This window comes from Anser anser (assembly GCF_964211835.1).
Source record: "Anser anser genome assembly, chromosome: 1".
In the NCBI taxonomy this organism is placed as follows: Eukaryota; Metazoa; Chordata; class Aves; order Anseriformes; family Anatidae; genus Anser; species Anser anser.
Genome location: NC_139720.1, coordinates 10,286,492 through 10,301,817, shown reverse-complemented (window position 1 = coordinate 10,301,817; position 15,326 = coordinate 10,286,492). Strand labels below are relative to the sequence as shown.

At 37.0% G+C, this 15,326-nt stretch overlaps 2 protein-coding genes across 7 annotated transcripts in view; one reads left to right on the top strand and one right to left on the bottom strand.

Moving 5' to 3' along the window:
* Window positions 1-15,326, top strand: part of LOC310883163 (uncharacterized protein) — a 447,119-nt gene that overhangs the window by 32,852 nt on the left and 398,941 nt on the right. The gene's annotated exons all lie outside the window — the stretch shown is intronic.
* PCLO (piccolo presynaptic cytomatrix protein) overlaps window positions 9,891-15,326 on the bottom strand; it is a 373,598-nt gene continuing 368,162 nt past the window's right edge. For all 6 annotated transcript variants that reach the window (XM_083802973.1, XM_083802968.1, XM_083802972.1 and 3 more), the window contains one exon: window positions 9,891-14,994. In XM_083802973.1, coding sequence (XP_083659099.1) covers window positions 14,854-14,994 — 141 coding nt within the window. In that variant the 3' untranslated portion in view covers window positions 9,891-14,853. The remainder of the gene's footprint in view (window positions 14,995-15,326) is intronic.

Here is a 15,326-nt window from a genome sequence, read left to right as displayed (position 1 = left end):
AAAGCAGCAACTTCTGCATATTACCTGAAGTTTCCATTCTCTCACTCACTTTTACTTTCATCTATAAATATGTGAAAAGCATGTTCTTCACAAATCGGTGCTTACAAACTACTGAAGTATTTTGAAAAGCCCATATTGTGTCTTCATTTGTTTTCTTGTGAGGGTACCCACACAACAGTGTGAATACACACAAATAAAACTAGAATGTCTATGGAGGCACAAGCACATCACTTTTGAAAACACTTTTTTGAATGAGTTCCTGACACATGAGGTCAGTTGGGCTGGACTTGTGGGAGACTTGTGGACTTGTGCATTTGATGAACTTTTGAAATTTTCTCTTAACTAGCGAGATTCCAGTTAAGTTCCCTTCCAAGGAGGGAAGGAAGGGAGGAAGGGAGGGAAGGGAGGAAGGGAGGAAGGAAGGTTTTTTTTTTAGAATTTTATATAAATTATAATTTGATAGTTCTTCATGTGTTCCATGCAGAGCATGACTGGGCTCTAGGATCTTCTGTATGCTTGTAGATAAAATATATCACAGACATTGAAATAAAGATTAGATTGTTGTATGATTGGAAAAAGGTCTGAATCCACAAGAGAGTTGTAATTACTGACTAGATTTAATTCCACGGAAAACAAACAGGTCACTAATACTGTCTTTTTTCCTGTCTATAAGCAGAGGCCTAAAGAGTACAAGCATGGCATGATATCAGACTTCCTAAGGGCATGAATAAAAATCAGAGCTGCTGTACTGCTGCACACTGAAGAAAAGCAGTCCTGAGAGGTGGATGCAACCTTCTTTAGGCACAACAGAGACAACAGAGAACACAAAATTCATCACATTTAAGATGTCCACAGAACGTGAAAACAGAAAAGAGATGACAAGAATGGGTAAAGGGAAGTCACAGTCCCTACAGGAACAGGGGCAGAGGCAGAAGAGAGAGCAGGATTGCTCCAGCCATGCTTCCCTGGAGAAGGATGCAACAACGGGGCAGTGCTGTTGGGTGTGTGCAGCAACTCCTCCACCTCCTTTAGCAGAGGAAGAGCAACTATTTGCTATTCAACATCTTTTGCTGCTGCAACTCAGCTGTCATCTCTAATGTGTTCTCTTTTGCTATGTAACTAGGTTAAGTAAATGAGAATTTTAAGCAGGTGTGTGGGCAGTGCGTGTGTATATGTTCTTTGCTCCAACCTCACTATGTGGTAATGTGACTGGTACTGCAGCCCAGAGTCAGTAAACTTGGATGCAACCTATTTTAAAAGCAGGCAGGTGGCCCTGGCAAAAAAACTTTGCTGCTTGTTACTTCATGCTGGTATAGCAGGAGTGTTTTTAAGAGCTTTACAAAAAAAAAAAAAAAAAATTTGAATTATTTTCATTTGATATAGTAGCATTTTTCAGCAACTGAAAGTATGGAACTGAAGGTATCGGTTAAACCCTTTAACCTCTTAATGCTCTTTTTCCAGACATTAATTACTTTAAATATATATATATATATGGAACAAGTTTTAAAATGACTTACTTCTTCTATTTTGGACATGCTAAAAAATTTGCCTATAAAATTTAAGATAACTCCGTACTACAGGGAAACACTTTTTTTTTTTTTTCCACAGCCATCAAACTTCAGAATATTGCCACATTGCTCCTTCATTAACACTATGATCATATATTTTTTCTGTTTCTCTTTGCTCTTTTGTTGACTGAGAACTACTTCATGATTTAACTGATTATATTATACAATTAAACCTTGCCTTGGAGAGCTTATGGTAATATTGAATATGGAGTTTCTACATGGGCATATTATTTTACTGAGCCCTCAAACATTCACTCTTTGTGTAGATTATAACAAGTTGTAGAAACTGAGGTTAATGAGAATGGAACAGAAAGAAACAGAATGGAACAGAATGGAATGCAATGTGATGCAATGCAATGCAACACTTCAGTTGGAAGGGACTTGCAGAGATCATCTAGTCCAAGTGCCTGACCTCTTCAGGGCTAAAAGTTAAAGCATGTTATTAATGGTATTATCCAAATGTCTCTTGAACACTGACAGGCATGGGACAGCAAACACCTTTCTCGGAAGCCTGTTCTAGTTTTTGACCTTAACAGTAAAGATTTTTTTTTCTAATGTCCAGTCCGAACCTCACCTGGCACAGCTTTGTGCCATTCCCATGTGTCTTATCATTGGTTACCAGAAGAGACCATCACCTCATTCTGCATTTCCCCTCTTCAGGAAGTGGAGCGCAATGAGGTCACCTCTCAGCCTCCTCTTCTCCAAACTAGATGACCCAAGTGCCTTCAGCCTGCCCAAGATACTGTGAGGGATGGTAACAAAGCCCTTCATGAAATCCAGAAAGATTACATCCATCACCATGCTTCATCCACCAAGCAGGTGACCTTATTCTAAAAGGAGCTCAAATTACTAAGGCGGGACTTACCCTTAATAAATTCTTGTTGATCATGTTTGGTAATAGCTTTGTTCTTTAAATGTCTTTCAATAGCACCCAGGATAACCTTCTCCATTTGAATAGTCTCTTCCTTCTTTGGTATCAACTGCACTACTCAGCTTGGTGTCCTTTGCAAACTTGCTGAGGGTGCTCTCACTCCCATCGTCTGTGTAGCTGATGAAGATCAAGTCAAAATATATATATTTTTTGAATGACAAATTATTTTTGTATTTCTGAGCTTTTAGAGTGCATACTGTGCATGTTTCTTGCTTCTTTACTATGCTATGTGACTTGAAATATGTTAAAAATAATTGAAAACATATACAGTACTTATCAAAGAGAGCTTGTCCTTTCAGTAAAACAACAAAATAGAGATTCATTTCAGGTACCTTGATATTACTTTAATGTCCTGAACAGCTTAGGTGTTCCTTCTTTGTGAGTAAATGTTAAATAAATAAGTCTGGAGCTCTGGATTCTTTTCCTGAAAGAACATGATGCATATCATATAATATCAATTAGTCAATCTGTCATGAAAAAAGGATTTCATACTGTGCACAGGATTTATTCATATTAAATCTCATTGCTCTTGTTTGCTTACCAGGCAGAACTGCTGCTCCTAATATTGCAGCGTTCCTTTGGCTTGCAGTTTTGTGATAATAGTTACAACTTCCAAAGCAGAATTTATCTTACCTGAATTTAAATGCCTGCTATGTAGGCCTCTGTGTCTGTGTTGTTCTCCTGTGCCAAAATATAAAGTTAATGTAAGCTAAAGAGGTGAGGAACCATCATCACATGCATGTGGGAGACCAGGTGTGAACCAGGTGAGGAGTTCCAGTCTGTGTCTGACATACCCAGAACTTGAGGGAAAAAAACTCTCGGTGGAGCAACAGTGCAAAAACCCACCAATATTCCCTGAAATAAGATGACATCAAATAAACTCTGGTAGGAAAGCTGTTGAAAAGTTTGCATGCCTGTGTCCCTCTAGCTATAATATACTAAAAAAAAAAAAAAAGAGATTCTATCATGCCCTTAAATCATGTTAGATGAGATTAAGAACAGAATATAATACTCTCAGAATAAAACTTAGCTTTCAAGTAGCCTTTTTCTTTTCATTCCAATTTCTGAATGCCCAGGATGAAGCAGGAATGAAATGCCTCCAGGTTGTAAAAGCTCGTCTGAATTCTCAAAGCCATTGACCAAAGTGAACCTGTTATTATCTTTGTCAATTAGAGCAGAGACTTGAAAAGGGGTCTGAGCAGTTACCCAGATGTTTTCAGCCTGACTCTGCTTCAAAGACAGCATGCAAGCTCCAGGCGCTTTCTGTCAATGTAAGTGCTTAGTTGGAGTTTCCTTTCTGTCCTCCTCTCATTAGAAACAAACAAATATTCCAGTTTTTATTAATTTGATTTTCAGAATATAGTGTTAAAATTAGGTTTTCTATTATTTCATTTCCTCTTAGAGGAGAGGACTGAATAAGGCCCATCATTTGCAGAAGAAATATGAGAAAGTCATGAAACAGTGAAGTGCCTTGAAAAGAGACTTATGGCTTTCCTATGCCTCAATTTCTCCATCTGCAAAAGAAAAGGAATAGCACTTCCCTAGTTTCTGTAGAAAGCATGGAAAAAAAAAAAAAAGTTTGCATACTTTCATAATCACCTGGATTTTCTTGGTAAGTCTTCAAATGCAACTGGCTAAAAAATGGGTGATTCTTTTATATATTCAAAAATATGTAGCCATTTCTAAGCTTCCTAGGACCTTGACCCAAACAAATGACATGTTTTAGGAGCATAAAAGTATCAAAATGACAGTATGAAAATTTAAGTCTCAGAAAATTGATTTTGAATTAGTTACGGAAACAGCTCTCTATCACCTTTATCTACACAGTATTTGTTGCTTTGAGGAAAGTATTAAAACGTCTCATGGATGGTGTTTTGTTCTTTCCTGCTTTATATTTATAGCATTTGTTTTAGCTATACTTCATAAAATAATTAGTGTTTAACTCATATTTGGAGAAGGACTTTACATCTTTGTGCATTAGCAGTACTCTGTCATTTTCTGATGCTGAGTGGGAGATGTGGTAGTCATTGTTGCTCCTACTTGTAGGATTAGCAGTGAATGTTTTTTCCAAATCCTCTGGGAATCCCTTAAATCCTCAATTTAATAGAATTTTTCATGTTCATATGATGAATTGGTGACCCTAATTATTAAATCAAACCACCACTTTTTTTTATTCTCAAGAAAATTTTGATGTAATAAACTCAGAAATTAATTTAAGAATGAATTATAGTATTTCCAGCAGTTAATTAGAAATAAATTAATCAAGGACTTTCTGTGAATAAGAGCACATAGAATCATGATCTAGTGGACAGATCACTTTTAGAAAAGTCTGGAGTACTGAACATCATGCCACTAGCTGTCTTATTGTCACTGCTAAAGTATTGTACCTCCTCTCATAGAAAGAGGACAACGGGCATTTTAGGTCCTGGACTACTCCTCTTCCACTTTCAACACAGTATTTGAGCCCTTCTTTGCCTGCCTGAGTTTTGCATCTCACTTATAGGTGATTGTCTTGTCCCTCTGTCTTTTTGTTTGTTTGTTTGTTGTAGAGCTTCTTGTGCTAGAAAGATGTGTAAAAAGAGTAGAGATGTAGTGCCATGCAGCAACAAGGATCTGTGTGTCTTTTCCCTGCTAAAGTCCTGCACTGAAGCCTGACCCTATTCTGGCACACAACAAAGAGAGTTAGTTTGGAAAAAATGAGATTAGTGCCTCTGTATTTGAGGCACAAATATTTCAGCAACTAAATTATTTGTAAAACAAATTGTAATTTCTGAAGGTCTCTTCTTTCCTAGTGAGTAGGAGAAGTTCTGTTGTACCTTGGTAAGGCAATGGACTAAATGCATAGCAAAATAGGGCAGCTGTGTTTAAGACTAAATTTCATAGTGCTGTAGTTCAGAGCAGACCAAGAAAACCATGATTCTGATGTCCTTCTTGTTCAAATATTTTTTGTGTAAATAATCCCTTTGAAGCTGAGACACTGAGCAGCCGAATATCCAAGAGGTAAATTTCCCAGAACTATGCAGGCTAGTGATTCCACCGCCCAGCTCATCAATATTCAGCTCTTTTGAGTTTGCTGTTTTCCCTTCTTTTGCTTGTTTGTGGATCCATGCCACCTATAGAACTTGGCTACCTCTTTAAAATCAGATAAAACCCACAGGATAGAGGCTGGAGTGTGGGCTGGCAACTGTCCATATCGTTTTTTTACTAGCACATTCCTTGACATAAGTCTGACCTATCAAGTGGCACACACACACCTGATGTCAAAGACTGCTCTCAACAGCTGATTTTGTGAGTTACTTGTTTTTCAATTCATCACAGTTAGCTTACAAGGAGAAGGGTGACTCCTGTCCCTGCTTTATTTACAAGTACAGATGGAGCACTTGGGCCACCATTGCAGCCAGTGGGAAAGCATATATAGTTTTGGTCTTCATGAGTCAGGTAAAACATATTTCTTCTCCTGATTGTGTCTCACCTCATTACTTTCTATTCTTTTCCCAATTGACCAGAAAAATGAAAGGCCAATGGTAGAGTAGTTAACTTTAAAACTGGTGTACATTTTTGTATTGCAGCTAGCAAAGGCAGTTTAGCAAACAGGTTTTGTAGAATCATAGAATCATAGAATATTCTGGGTTGGAAGACATCCACAAGGATCATTAAGTCCAACTCCTGGCTCCACAGAGGACCACCCAAAAATCAGATAATATGTCTGAGAGTGTTGTCCAAACGCTTCTTGAATTATGGCAGGCTCAGCGCTGTGACCACTTTGCTAGGGAGCCTGTCCCAGTGCCCAACAACCCTCTCGGTGTAGAACCTTTTCCTAACACCCAGCCTGACCCTCCCCTGTCCCAGCTCTATGCCATTCTCTTGGGTCCTGTCGCTGTCCGCAGAGACCAGAGCTCAGCTCCTGCCCCTCCACTGCCCTTATGAGGAAGCTGTAGACCGCCATGAGGCCTCCCCTCAGTCTCCTCTTCTCTAGGCCGAACAATCCAAGTGACTGCAGCTACTGCTCATACATATCACCCCCTGAACCCTTCACCATCTTTGCAGATATCTTTTGGATGCTCTGTAATAGTTTTATGTCTTTCCTATACTGTGGTACCCCAGACTGCACATAATACTTGAGGTGAGGCTGCACAATTGCAGAATAGAGTGGGACAATCATTTCCCTCAACCAGCTAGTAATGCTGCGCTTGATGTACCCTGGGATATGATAATATCTGATAATATCTGACTGAATATGATAGGTAGTTCTTTGACATGAAAAATTTATATTGGTCAACAGTGAGTTTCACTCAAGAGAAATGGGATTGCCCTGCTGCTAAAAACACTGTTTACTTTCTTTGTACAGAAGCACTTCATTTCACAAGAACAAATAAACCCTGGTGATTAATCTTACTAAAATATAACGTATATTGTTGAGTCCGACATCCGTGAAGCCAGAGACACTGTCCTTCTTTCAGAATAATCGAAAAATTAAGTGATAATAGAATGATGTAATTTCTTTCCATTATGTTAACTCTGGAGCCATAGAGAGTAGTTTGGTTTGAAAGGGACAGTGACAGGCCATCTAGTCGAACTCCCTACTCCTTGCTCAAAGCAAGTCCACATGTATTAAGGGACTTGTTTACCTGTTTTGAATATGTCCAAAGAGAGACTACCTCCGTGGGGAGTCTCTTCTAGCATTTGATTACCCTCACTGTGATTATTTTTTTTTTTTTTTCCAAATACCTGAACAGAATTTCTCATGGCAACTTGTTTTTGGTGACTCTTGTCCTATTGCTGTGTATTTCCAAGAAGAGTCCATTGGCCTTACTCAGGGACACCAATGTCTACTGCTGGAAAGCCTAAACCTACACACAATACAGTCAATTATCACAGGTGCTAAATAACACCTTTGGGACCTGCTGTTTGCATTCATGATAATACATCCTATTATACTGTTAACTTTCTTTATTATAAGGGCATGCTATTCACACTGTCCATTTCTCCTGACTGTCAAGACCTCTCTGAACAGTAAAGACCCTACCGACCAGTATATTTTCTGCAGCCCCAACTTTCCTGGCTGTGCCTTTGGTCTTTATCACACTTGTGGACACTGAAATTCTGATACCATGGACTTTCTGAGATTTGACAGTCCATGCTGAAAAAGGTTTCATTTTGTATATTTCACGTGTGCTAAAAAGTTTATCTGACATATCACTTAAAAATCTTGACACAGTAAGTGGATTGCTGTGGGACCAAGCAATACTAGATCCTTCAGAAGAGCCAGAGAAGTAGCCACTCTAAAATGGTAACCACAGTAAAATGTCCAAACAGCCTGTCCAAAAGCGAGCCTGTCCAAACTAGAAATTAGCCTTCTTCTCTTGGTCCTCCAGTGTCTTAGTCCTAATCTGCAAACTCTCATACCATTTTAGCTACACTGATATAGATAAATCAGCCAACTACCCCTATATATTTAGTTGTTTAGATTTATTTTTCTGCTTAAAAGTGGTAAATGCTGGTGTCACAGATCTGGAGAAATCTCTGATAATACTTTTTATTACATTATTGTGGTTATTTTATGACCTGAATTCATAAATATCTTTAATGGCCAGTAGGTTAGACATAAAATTTGTGGAACTTTGAGTCCTTGTAAAGCAGGGTTACAAGAAATGCATGGTGCTCTTTCTGCATAAGGTTGTCAGGAAAATCTCCCAGGAAAGGGAATGAAGGAATTTCCTAATTCACATCTACAGATGAACATGAAAATATATTTGCTGTCATGATCTTGTTAGAGACACTGAGAGTTCCTCCCTAAGGAAGCAGAAAATTAAAGAATTTGCAGAATTCTGGTGGGTTGGACACTGTTTCACAAGTTGGCATTGCTGGGGGGCAGTAAGAACTGCTAGGCCTCAAGTTCTTAGGTCCCTGGAAAGAAAAGCCTTGCAGAGACCTCCCAAAGTACACAGGGATTCTTGGTCAGGATAAAGTGCCTGGAGGTCTTTGTTTCTGGGGACTGTTTTAATAATTTGTAAGTATAAGTGAACAAGTTCTTATGCTTAGACATGCATGAGTTACTAATATATGTGAATCAAAATTGTGTTGAGTGGACAAATCTGTAAAACCTATTAAAAGAGAGAGCTTAAGAACAAAGCCCTAAAGGGAAAACAATGAAAATAAAGGTGGACTGAATAGAGAAGCAGATGTCTTTGATATGTGACTCCATTGTAAGAGATGGGAACAAGTAAGACTTACTTTGATTTAAAAAATAAAAAATAAAAAATAAAAAGCTGCAAGTCGCTCTTCAAGCAGTTCTAGCAATGTGAAATCAGTCTGTGAAATGTAGTTGCAATGCTGGGCAATGCTGCGAGGGGGCAGCCCGGCCTCTCAGTTAGCATGAGACTGTTATTTATCATGCTATGAACTCAGTATCAATGTGATATTTGATTTCAGTATTTGAGAATGGAGGAACTGTTTTAAGGACCAGAACACCAGTATGAATCTCTATATTTTTCAGTGACTTCTCTCAACACAAGCTTTGATTTCAACCTGTATTTAAAAAAATATTCCGTGAATTGCCTGATTCCCCATTTTCCATCATATACCATGCATAGCTGCTAGCTTAAACCCTGCAATAGAACTGTGAGAAAATATTATTTCATTAATTCTCTGCACTTTTCTGTGTGCTTTAACTGAACAAACATACATTCTTTTTTAAACATTATTAATTATTTTAAAAGAAGCATATTATTTAATCATTCTCCATGTGTGTATGAAAGGATATTTGAATTTTCTTTCTGTAAGCTACAGAAAGCTGGAGCTACATTCAGCTAAACCTACAGCTTCCATGGCAGCTAATTTCAACTATCTTTCTGTCTTGTGAAGTTCTAAGCATGTCAGAATTTTTTTCTAAGCATTTCCACAGTGTGGGGTTAAGTGTTGGTCATAGCCATGAATGTTTCCTCAGAAGGAGGTAGCCAATACTACCTTTAATACTGCCTGGGTACATAAAATGTGCAGAGTTAGGCCACATTTTCAATTCACCTTTTCTTCTCAGTGAGGAGGCAAAACTCTTGTATATTCCTGTAACTGTGCTGATATCAGTACATTTATTTGTTCTCTGTACAGGAAGCCACAGGTGAAGCTGGGTGAAGATATCAAAAAGCTGCATGTGGTTCTGACATGTTTGCAGAAAGGATTTGAAGAACTAACCATTCCTTATTTAAAAATGAAATGTGGGACACTAGTGGAGGTGCAGTTACCCTGGGAGGTGAGCTGGTGCTAAAATAGGAACAGCAGATGAATACAGGTAGTGTGTGCAGCATTATGATAAAAATATTGTAGTCAGCAAACGGGAAATTTCAATCAGCAAAATAGGTTTTTATGTTAATTAGAGAAAATAAACCAAAACAGATATTTTAAATATTTATTTGTCAGACTGAAGTAACAGCCTTTATACAGCACAATTTGCATAATTTCTCAAGATACATCTTGTATACAATCACAAAAACATGACATGGATTTATACATAAAGTGAAAACTGAGACAGATTTACAAGCATTTTTGTACAATTCTCATACTGCTTTTGTTTCAGTTTTTACAACCTTTAGAACAAGCCTGTTTTTTTTTTTTAATTCATTGGTTTTTTTTTTTGTTTTTGTCTGATGAATTTGGAAGCAAAATAAAAAATAAAGAAAATTAAAAACAAAATGAATGTTAACAAACTGCCATCTATGCATGCAACATTCACTGTGGAAACATTACATTTCTTCAAGGACTAATCTTTTTTTTTGTGTGTTTTTGTGATTTTTTGTGTGTGTTTTTGGATTTTTTTTAAACATTGGGTATGCTGTACACATTGTCCGTAGCATGACAGCACACGCGCTAGTCAGCCATTGTTGAGCACCTGAGCACATCACTGAACATCTATAAGATACAATCAAATAAGGACACATTCACATGCTTGGATGTCAGATGGAGCTAATAATTTAAACTCAGATTGTTTTACAAAAATGTGTACTTATTTACAGGGTAACAAATTAAGAAAACAGCTTTCTCTCAAATCTCCTATTTTGAGTTATGGATATCTATATATAATATAACTTTTGACCTCATCAGCATATCTGCTTATTAATATTTTTAAAATAATAAACCAAAACGTAGAAAACATCAAAATGCTTTTTATGACTTAAAGAGAGAGTATCCGGATTTGCCTATTCCATCTGTTTTCCTTCTAAAGGCAGCATGTATTCTTAAAGAGCAACAGATCCTACATGCCAGGTGTATCAAAAATTCACAAGGCATGGAGGAATAGGGTTTAAATATAATGTAGATGGATACTTACACTAAATTTCCTCTGTGTTTCATTACCTTTATAAGTTACACTCACACAAATGCAAATTTTCTCTGTTATTCACATAGGTATGTACATATCTAGATATATACTCAAATAATGGAATCTGGGACATTCAGCATTGTAGCAATGAAAATAAAGTACTTAAAAATAGTGTCAGTTATGATTCAAATAATAATTTAAAAAAATACTATTAACATCTTTATGATATCTCCATGAAACTAAATCCTAATTAAATAATCTCTATTGGGCACACACTAGCGTACAATAGAATAGATGTCTTCTTTTTCTTCATCATCATCCTCAAAGTAAGAATCAATATCAGCTGGTTACCAGCTACCATATCCCACAGCCTAACCATGCAAACACCCAGCATCCAGAAAAATAACTCAAATATTTCATAGGTCTTGATATAAAGCCAGTTTAAGTCAACAGAACAATTGTTATTGACTTTAGCTGGTTTGGATTGGGTTTTTGTTTCTTCCACACTAGATCCATGCAATGTAAAAATATGGGTAATAATAAAGAAGCAGCACTCATTGCCCCTGGATACTATCCCTTTAGAGTGTAATGATAAAGAACTAGCTCAACATTCATCATAGAAACTCTCGTGTCTAGTTTTAACCTGGAAAAAAAAAAAGTGTTTGTTTGCTGCTTATTGTATGCACAATAATAATGATAACATTAGAAATCCCTGTCATTTGTAAACACACACACTGTGCTTCTGCTCATTTTTCATTTGTTTCCACTATACAAGGGCTTGAACAAAGAAGCAGCTTCAATCTCTGTCGACTCAGCAGATTTGTGAATAAAAAAGTTTAAATACCTTTGCTATTGCCTCCCTGCAACATGCATCTTTGAAGCAACTGTAGAAATGTGTGAACTCATTAATAATCAATCACTCAGAAATGATAGAAGCTCTTGCCACATCTAAGCATTTTTGGCCAGATAACAGAAACAAAAAATAATGAGAAAAAAAGTGAAAAAAATATACTAAGATATATACAAAAAAGTAAAAAAATACTAATAGTCCTTGTTTGATAATTTTTTTAAAAAACGTTGTCACAAGAGAGTTTTTCCTGACTTCATTCATAAAACAAGAAAAAAAGGAAAAAAAGCATTCAAACATGAATCTGTGTTGCATAGTGTGATTCCAGTACAACCTAGAAATTTGGTCAAAAAAAAGGAACTTGGCACACTTTGGAAGCATCCTCTGACCTCTGAATGATGCTGCCTCAAAAAAGAGAGAGTGTATGGGCCCAGGTCTGTCACTAGCCTGTCCTATGTGACATCAAAAGAGCCCTATCCTTGCTGCATCTGGCTGAGACAGTGTCTCATTCCTGACAAACTCTACTCTTTGCTTTTCATGATGGGAATCCAAAACTACCATTTCAAAATCCAGCAACATTTTGTGTATTTTTCATAGAATTAATAATGCTTGAATTAAACCAGTTGCTGACAGCTGATTAGCAGGCAAAGGTAGTTGTTCCATACAGGCACAGCTATACCAACCAACACAACTACATTATAAAAATATTGGCCACATTTGTATGTGTGTGAGAGCAAAGCATGCCTGTCTGCTTTCTCAATTAAGAGTGATGATTACAGGCTTCCCAGTAAGGCAGCGAGATAGTGCTCGTTCCTGCTGGAAATCTCCATAGCAACTACCAGCATGACTTGCTGTCTTTATAATAAATCTTAGCAAGAACAAAATTACCAGCAGTTTGTACAAAATTGCACACTTCATGGCTTGTACTTCACACAGTAATTGAAACTGGACTGTTTTTTTTTTAAAGCAAAAAAAAGCAAACAAAAAAAAATATCCCACACTATAGCCATCAGGAATGCAAAATAACCCACCAAAAGAGCAACACATCAAATATATCCACATATGATTTTTTGGTTTGATTGGGGATTTTTTTTCGTTTAAGTATTTATCATCTTATAAAAACGTACACAACATCAAAACATGTAGGATGTTTACAATAACTCCAGATGACTGTTTTAAAATATATGAGAGGTAGGGTATACATATATCGGTGAAAGCATAAAATTCAACATCAAAGCACACATCCCACTTCCACTATCAGTGATGTTGTGTTTTTAAGTTATCACATAAGATTTAGATAAGACTGTTCTGCTTGCAAGTCAAGCAGGCTACCAGAAGGTTATGAACAAGTTAATGGCAGTTTTCTTGGTGTGTATCCTTAATTTTTTTCTGTTTCTTCTCATCTTCCTTTTTGATGCTGTTATTTTAAGTTGGTAAATATAAATCAAAAACTGCATGTGGGAAGTGTCTCCAGATTAATTAGTGTGGCTTTTTCATGGCCAGTCCAGCTTCTGAATGAGTTGAGCCTTATTTTTCGCTTTTTTAAGCATATATTATTTTCCAAAATAATATTTTCAATTGGTCTTGTACAACCTGTGGAAGTGTGCTACATATAATGATATTCAGAAGACATGTGAAGACAAACATTAAATGATTTGTGAAATGTCCTTATTGGTCAAGAAAAACAAAAGTCTGAAGTGCAGAATTTAGGTAATTTTCTTTTTAAATATGCAAAGGTCATGAGGTAATATTTCAAGGGAAACCACTTTCTAATGAACTGTGAAATATTAACTGACTTCTGAGTAACGAGGGGGATAATACTATATTGAACCTTGCTTTTTAAAAAAAATGCTACACTTTCAGGAATGGAAGAAAAAAGCTCTCCTTTCTTCTCCAGAAATAGTAAGAAGGAAAATGTAACACATAGACTAAACCATCCCATGCAATAGTTTTTGTCCAAAGAGAGCTAACTGCTCAGTTGCAAACCCCTGAAAACGGGACTTTGACTGTGGAAGTGTTGGTAGTCTTAAGTGTTGCAAGTTACCTTCCTATTTACTTCTTTCATAACTCAGTACTCAGATATGCACCTGAGATAGTAAGAGGATATTCTCAACTCTCCTTAATGCAAGAGCCTCCAGGCAGTAACTGTCCTTGTATCCCTTTCCTTAGATTTGAGGCAATGTTGTTACAGAGCACAGTGGGTCTACTGCTCCAAAGTGCCTACAGGATAGTCTAGAGTTCATTATCTCTGCACAGGTTTGGAATAAGACTGATTGCTGAAAAATAGAAGAACTACTTGAAATAGTTGTGCTAGTCCCCAGTGCTTAAATCTCCTCAATTCCAAACTTTTTAAAGCTGCTGGGAAGGTGAAGTACGGTGACACTGACATCAAAACAAGATTTTTTTCTTCCTGATGTATTGCATTTTACATCTTGACATTTCTTTTTAAAACCACATCCCAAATTATAGACCATTAGTATAGTTTTTTCCTTTACATTCTAGGACAGCGGTTTATATCCATTAATACACAGAAACATATGAAACAATTGGGTCGAATTCTCCACAACATAGTACTTAAAGGAAAAAGAAAGAAGGAAAGAAGGAACATAAAATAACATTACCACTCTTACAAACACCTAGCAGTTTGTGTCAAGTGGCATAATCTCACTACAGCAAATTATCAGAGATCCTAAGTGCAGAGGAACAAGTTTGCACTTCTGATAAGTGAGATTTGGAAAGTCAGTCACCCCAGGTGCTTTTGCATAAAATGATCTCCTTCTGGTTGCACAGAAAACCAGACTGCTCTTTCCATCACACTACCTCCAGCTGCAGCTGAACTCTACATTAACACCTGCCTTCCAGCCTTCATTATTTCCTTCACAGTTACTCTCTTCACAAAGAGTCCAACAACAGAGAGCCCTCATAGCAGTCTTCATTTCAAACAGCCTCACTTTAGCTTCTGGGCTCAGTTTTTGTTGTTGTTGTTGTTGTTTTTGTTTTTTACTTTGCTGTCTCTTACAGCAAAACAAGTGTACTAGCCCTCATTTAAGTGTGCTATGTAGCCCAGAGACTGCTCTTTTCTACTTTGTATTCTGAAAGACTAGCTAAATACAATGATATCAAACTATAGTCTTGGAGTGATGCTGTTTATAGCAGACACTGAAGGTTTTGTGCCCCAAGCAGACAGCTCTGCTCAGTGTGCTTGTGTAGAGCTGACCAACAGTTTGTGCCAGTTTACTATTCTTTTCCTTAGATCCACTTTGTCAAGCCAGATATAAGCTTCCCCAATCAGTGTCTTTTTCATAAACTTCCCTCCATTGGAGACAAGCAGAATCTGGGAAAATAATAATAATTAAAAATATATGGTTATTAGTGTGCATAGTAACATGCTGTATTTGTTGGCAAACATGAAAGATTCAGAAATACTAAGCTCTGTTTTGGTACCACAGAAGAGGATACAAACACTGACAACAACGTTTCGTGTACAGTCAACTTCCCAACAGAAAGGAAACCCAATGAAAATTGGACTTTCCCCTTCTTCTGTTTTATTGTCATGGGATGTAGCAACTAGAAGATGACAGTCTTTAACTTTAGTGAGCAATTTGTTCATTTGCTGGTTGCCAAAGACAAATATGAGGTCAAGTATTAAGTTACAGGTTAAAGCTT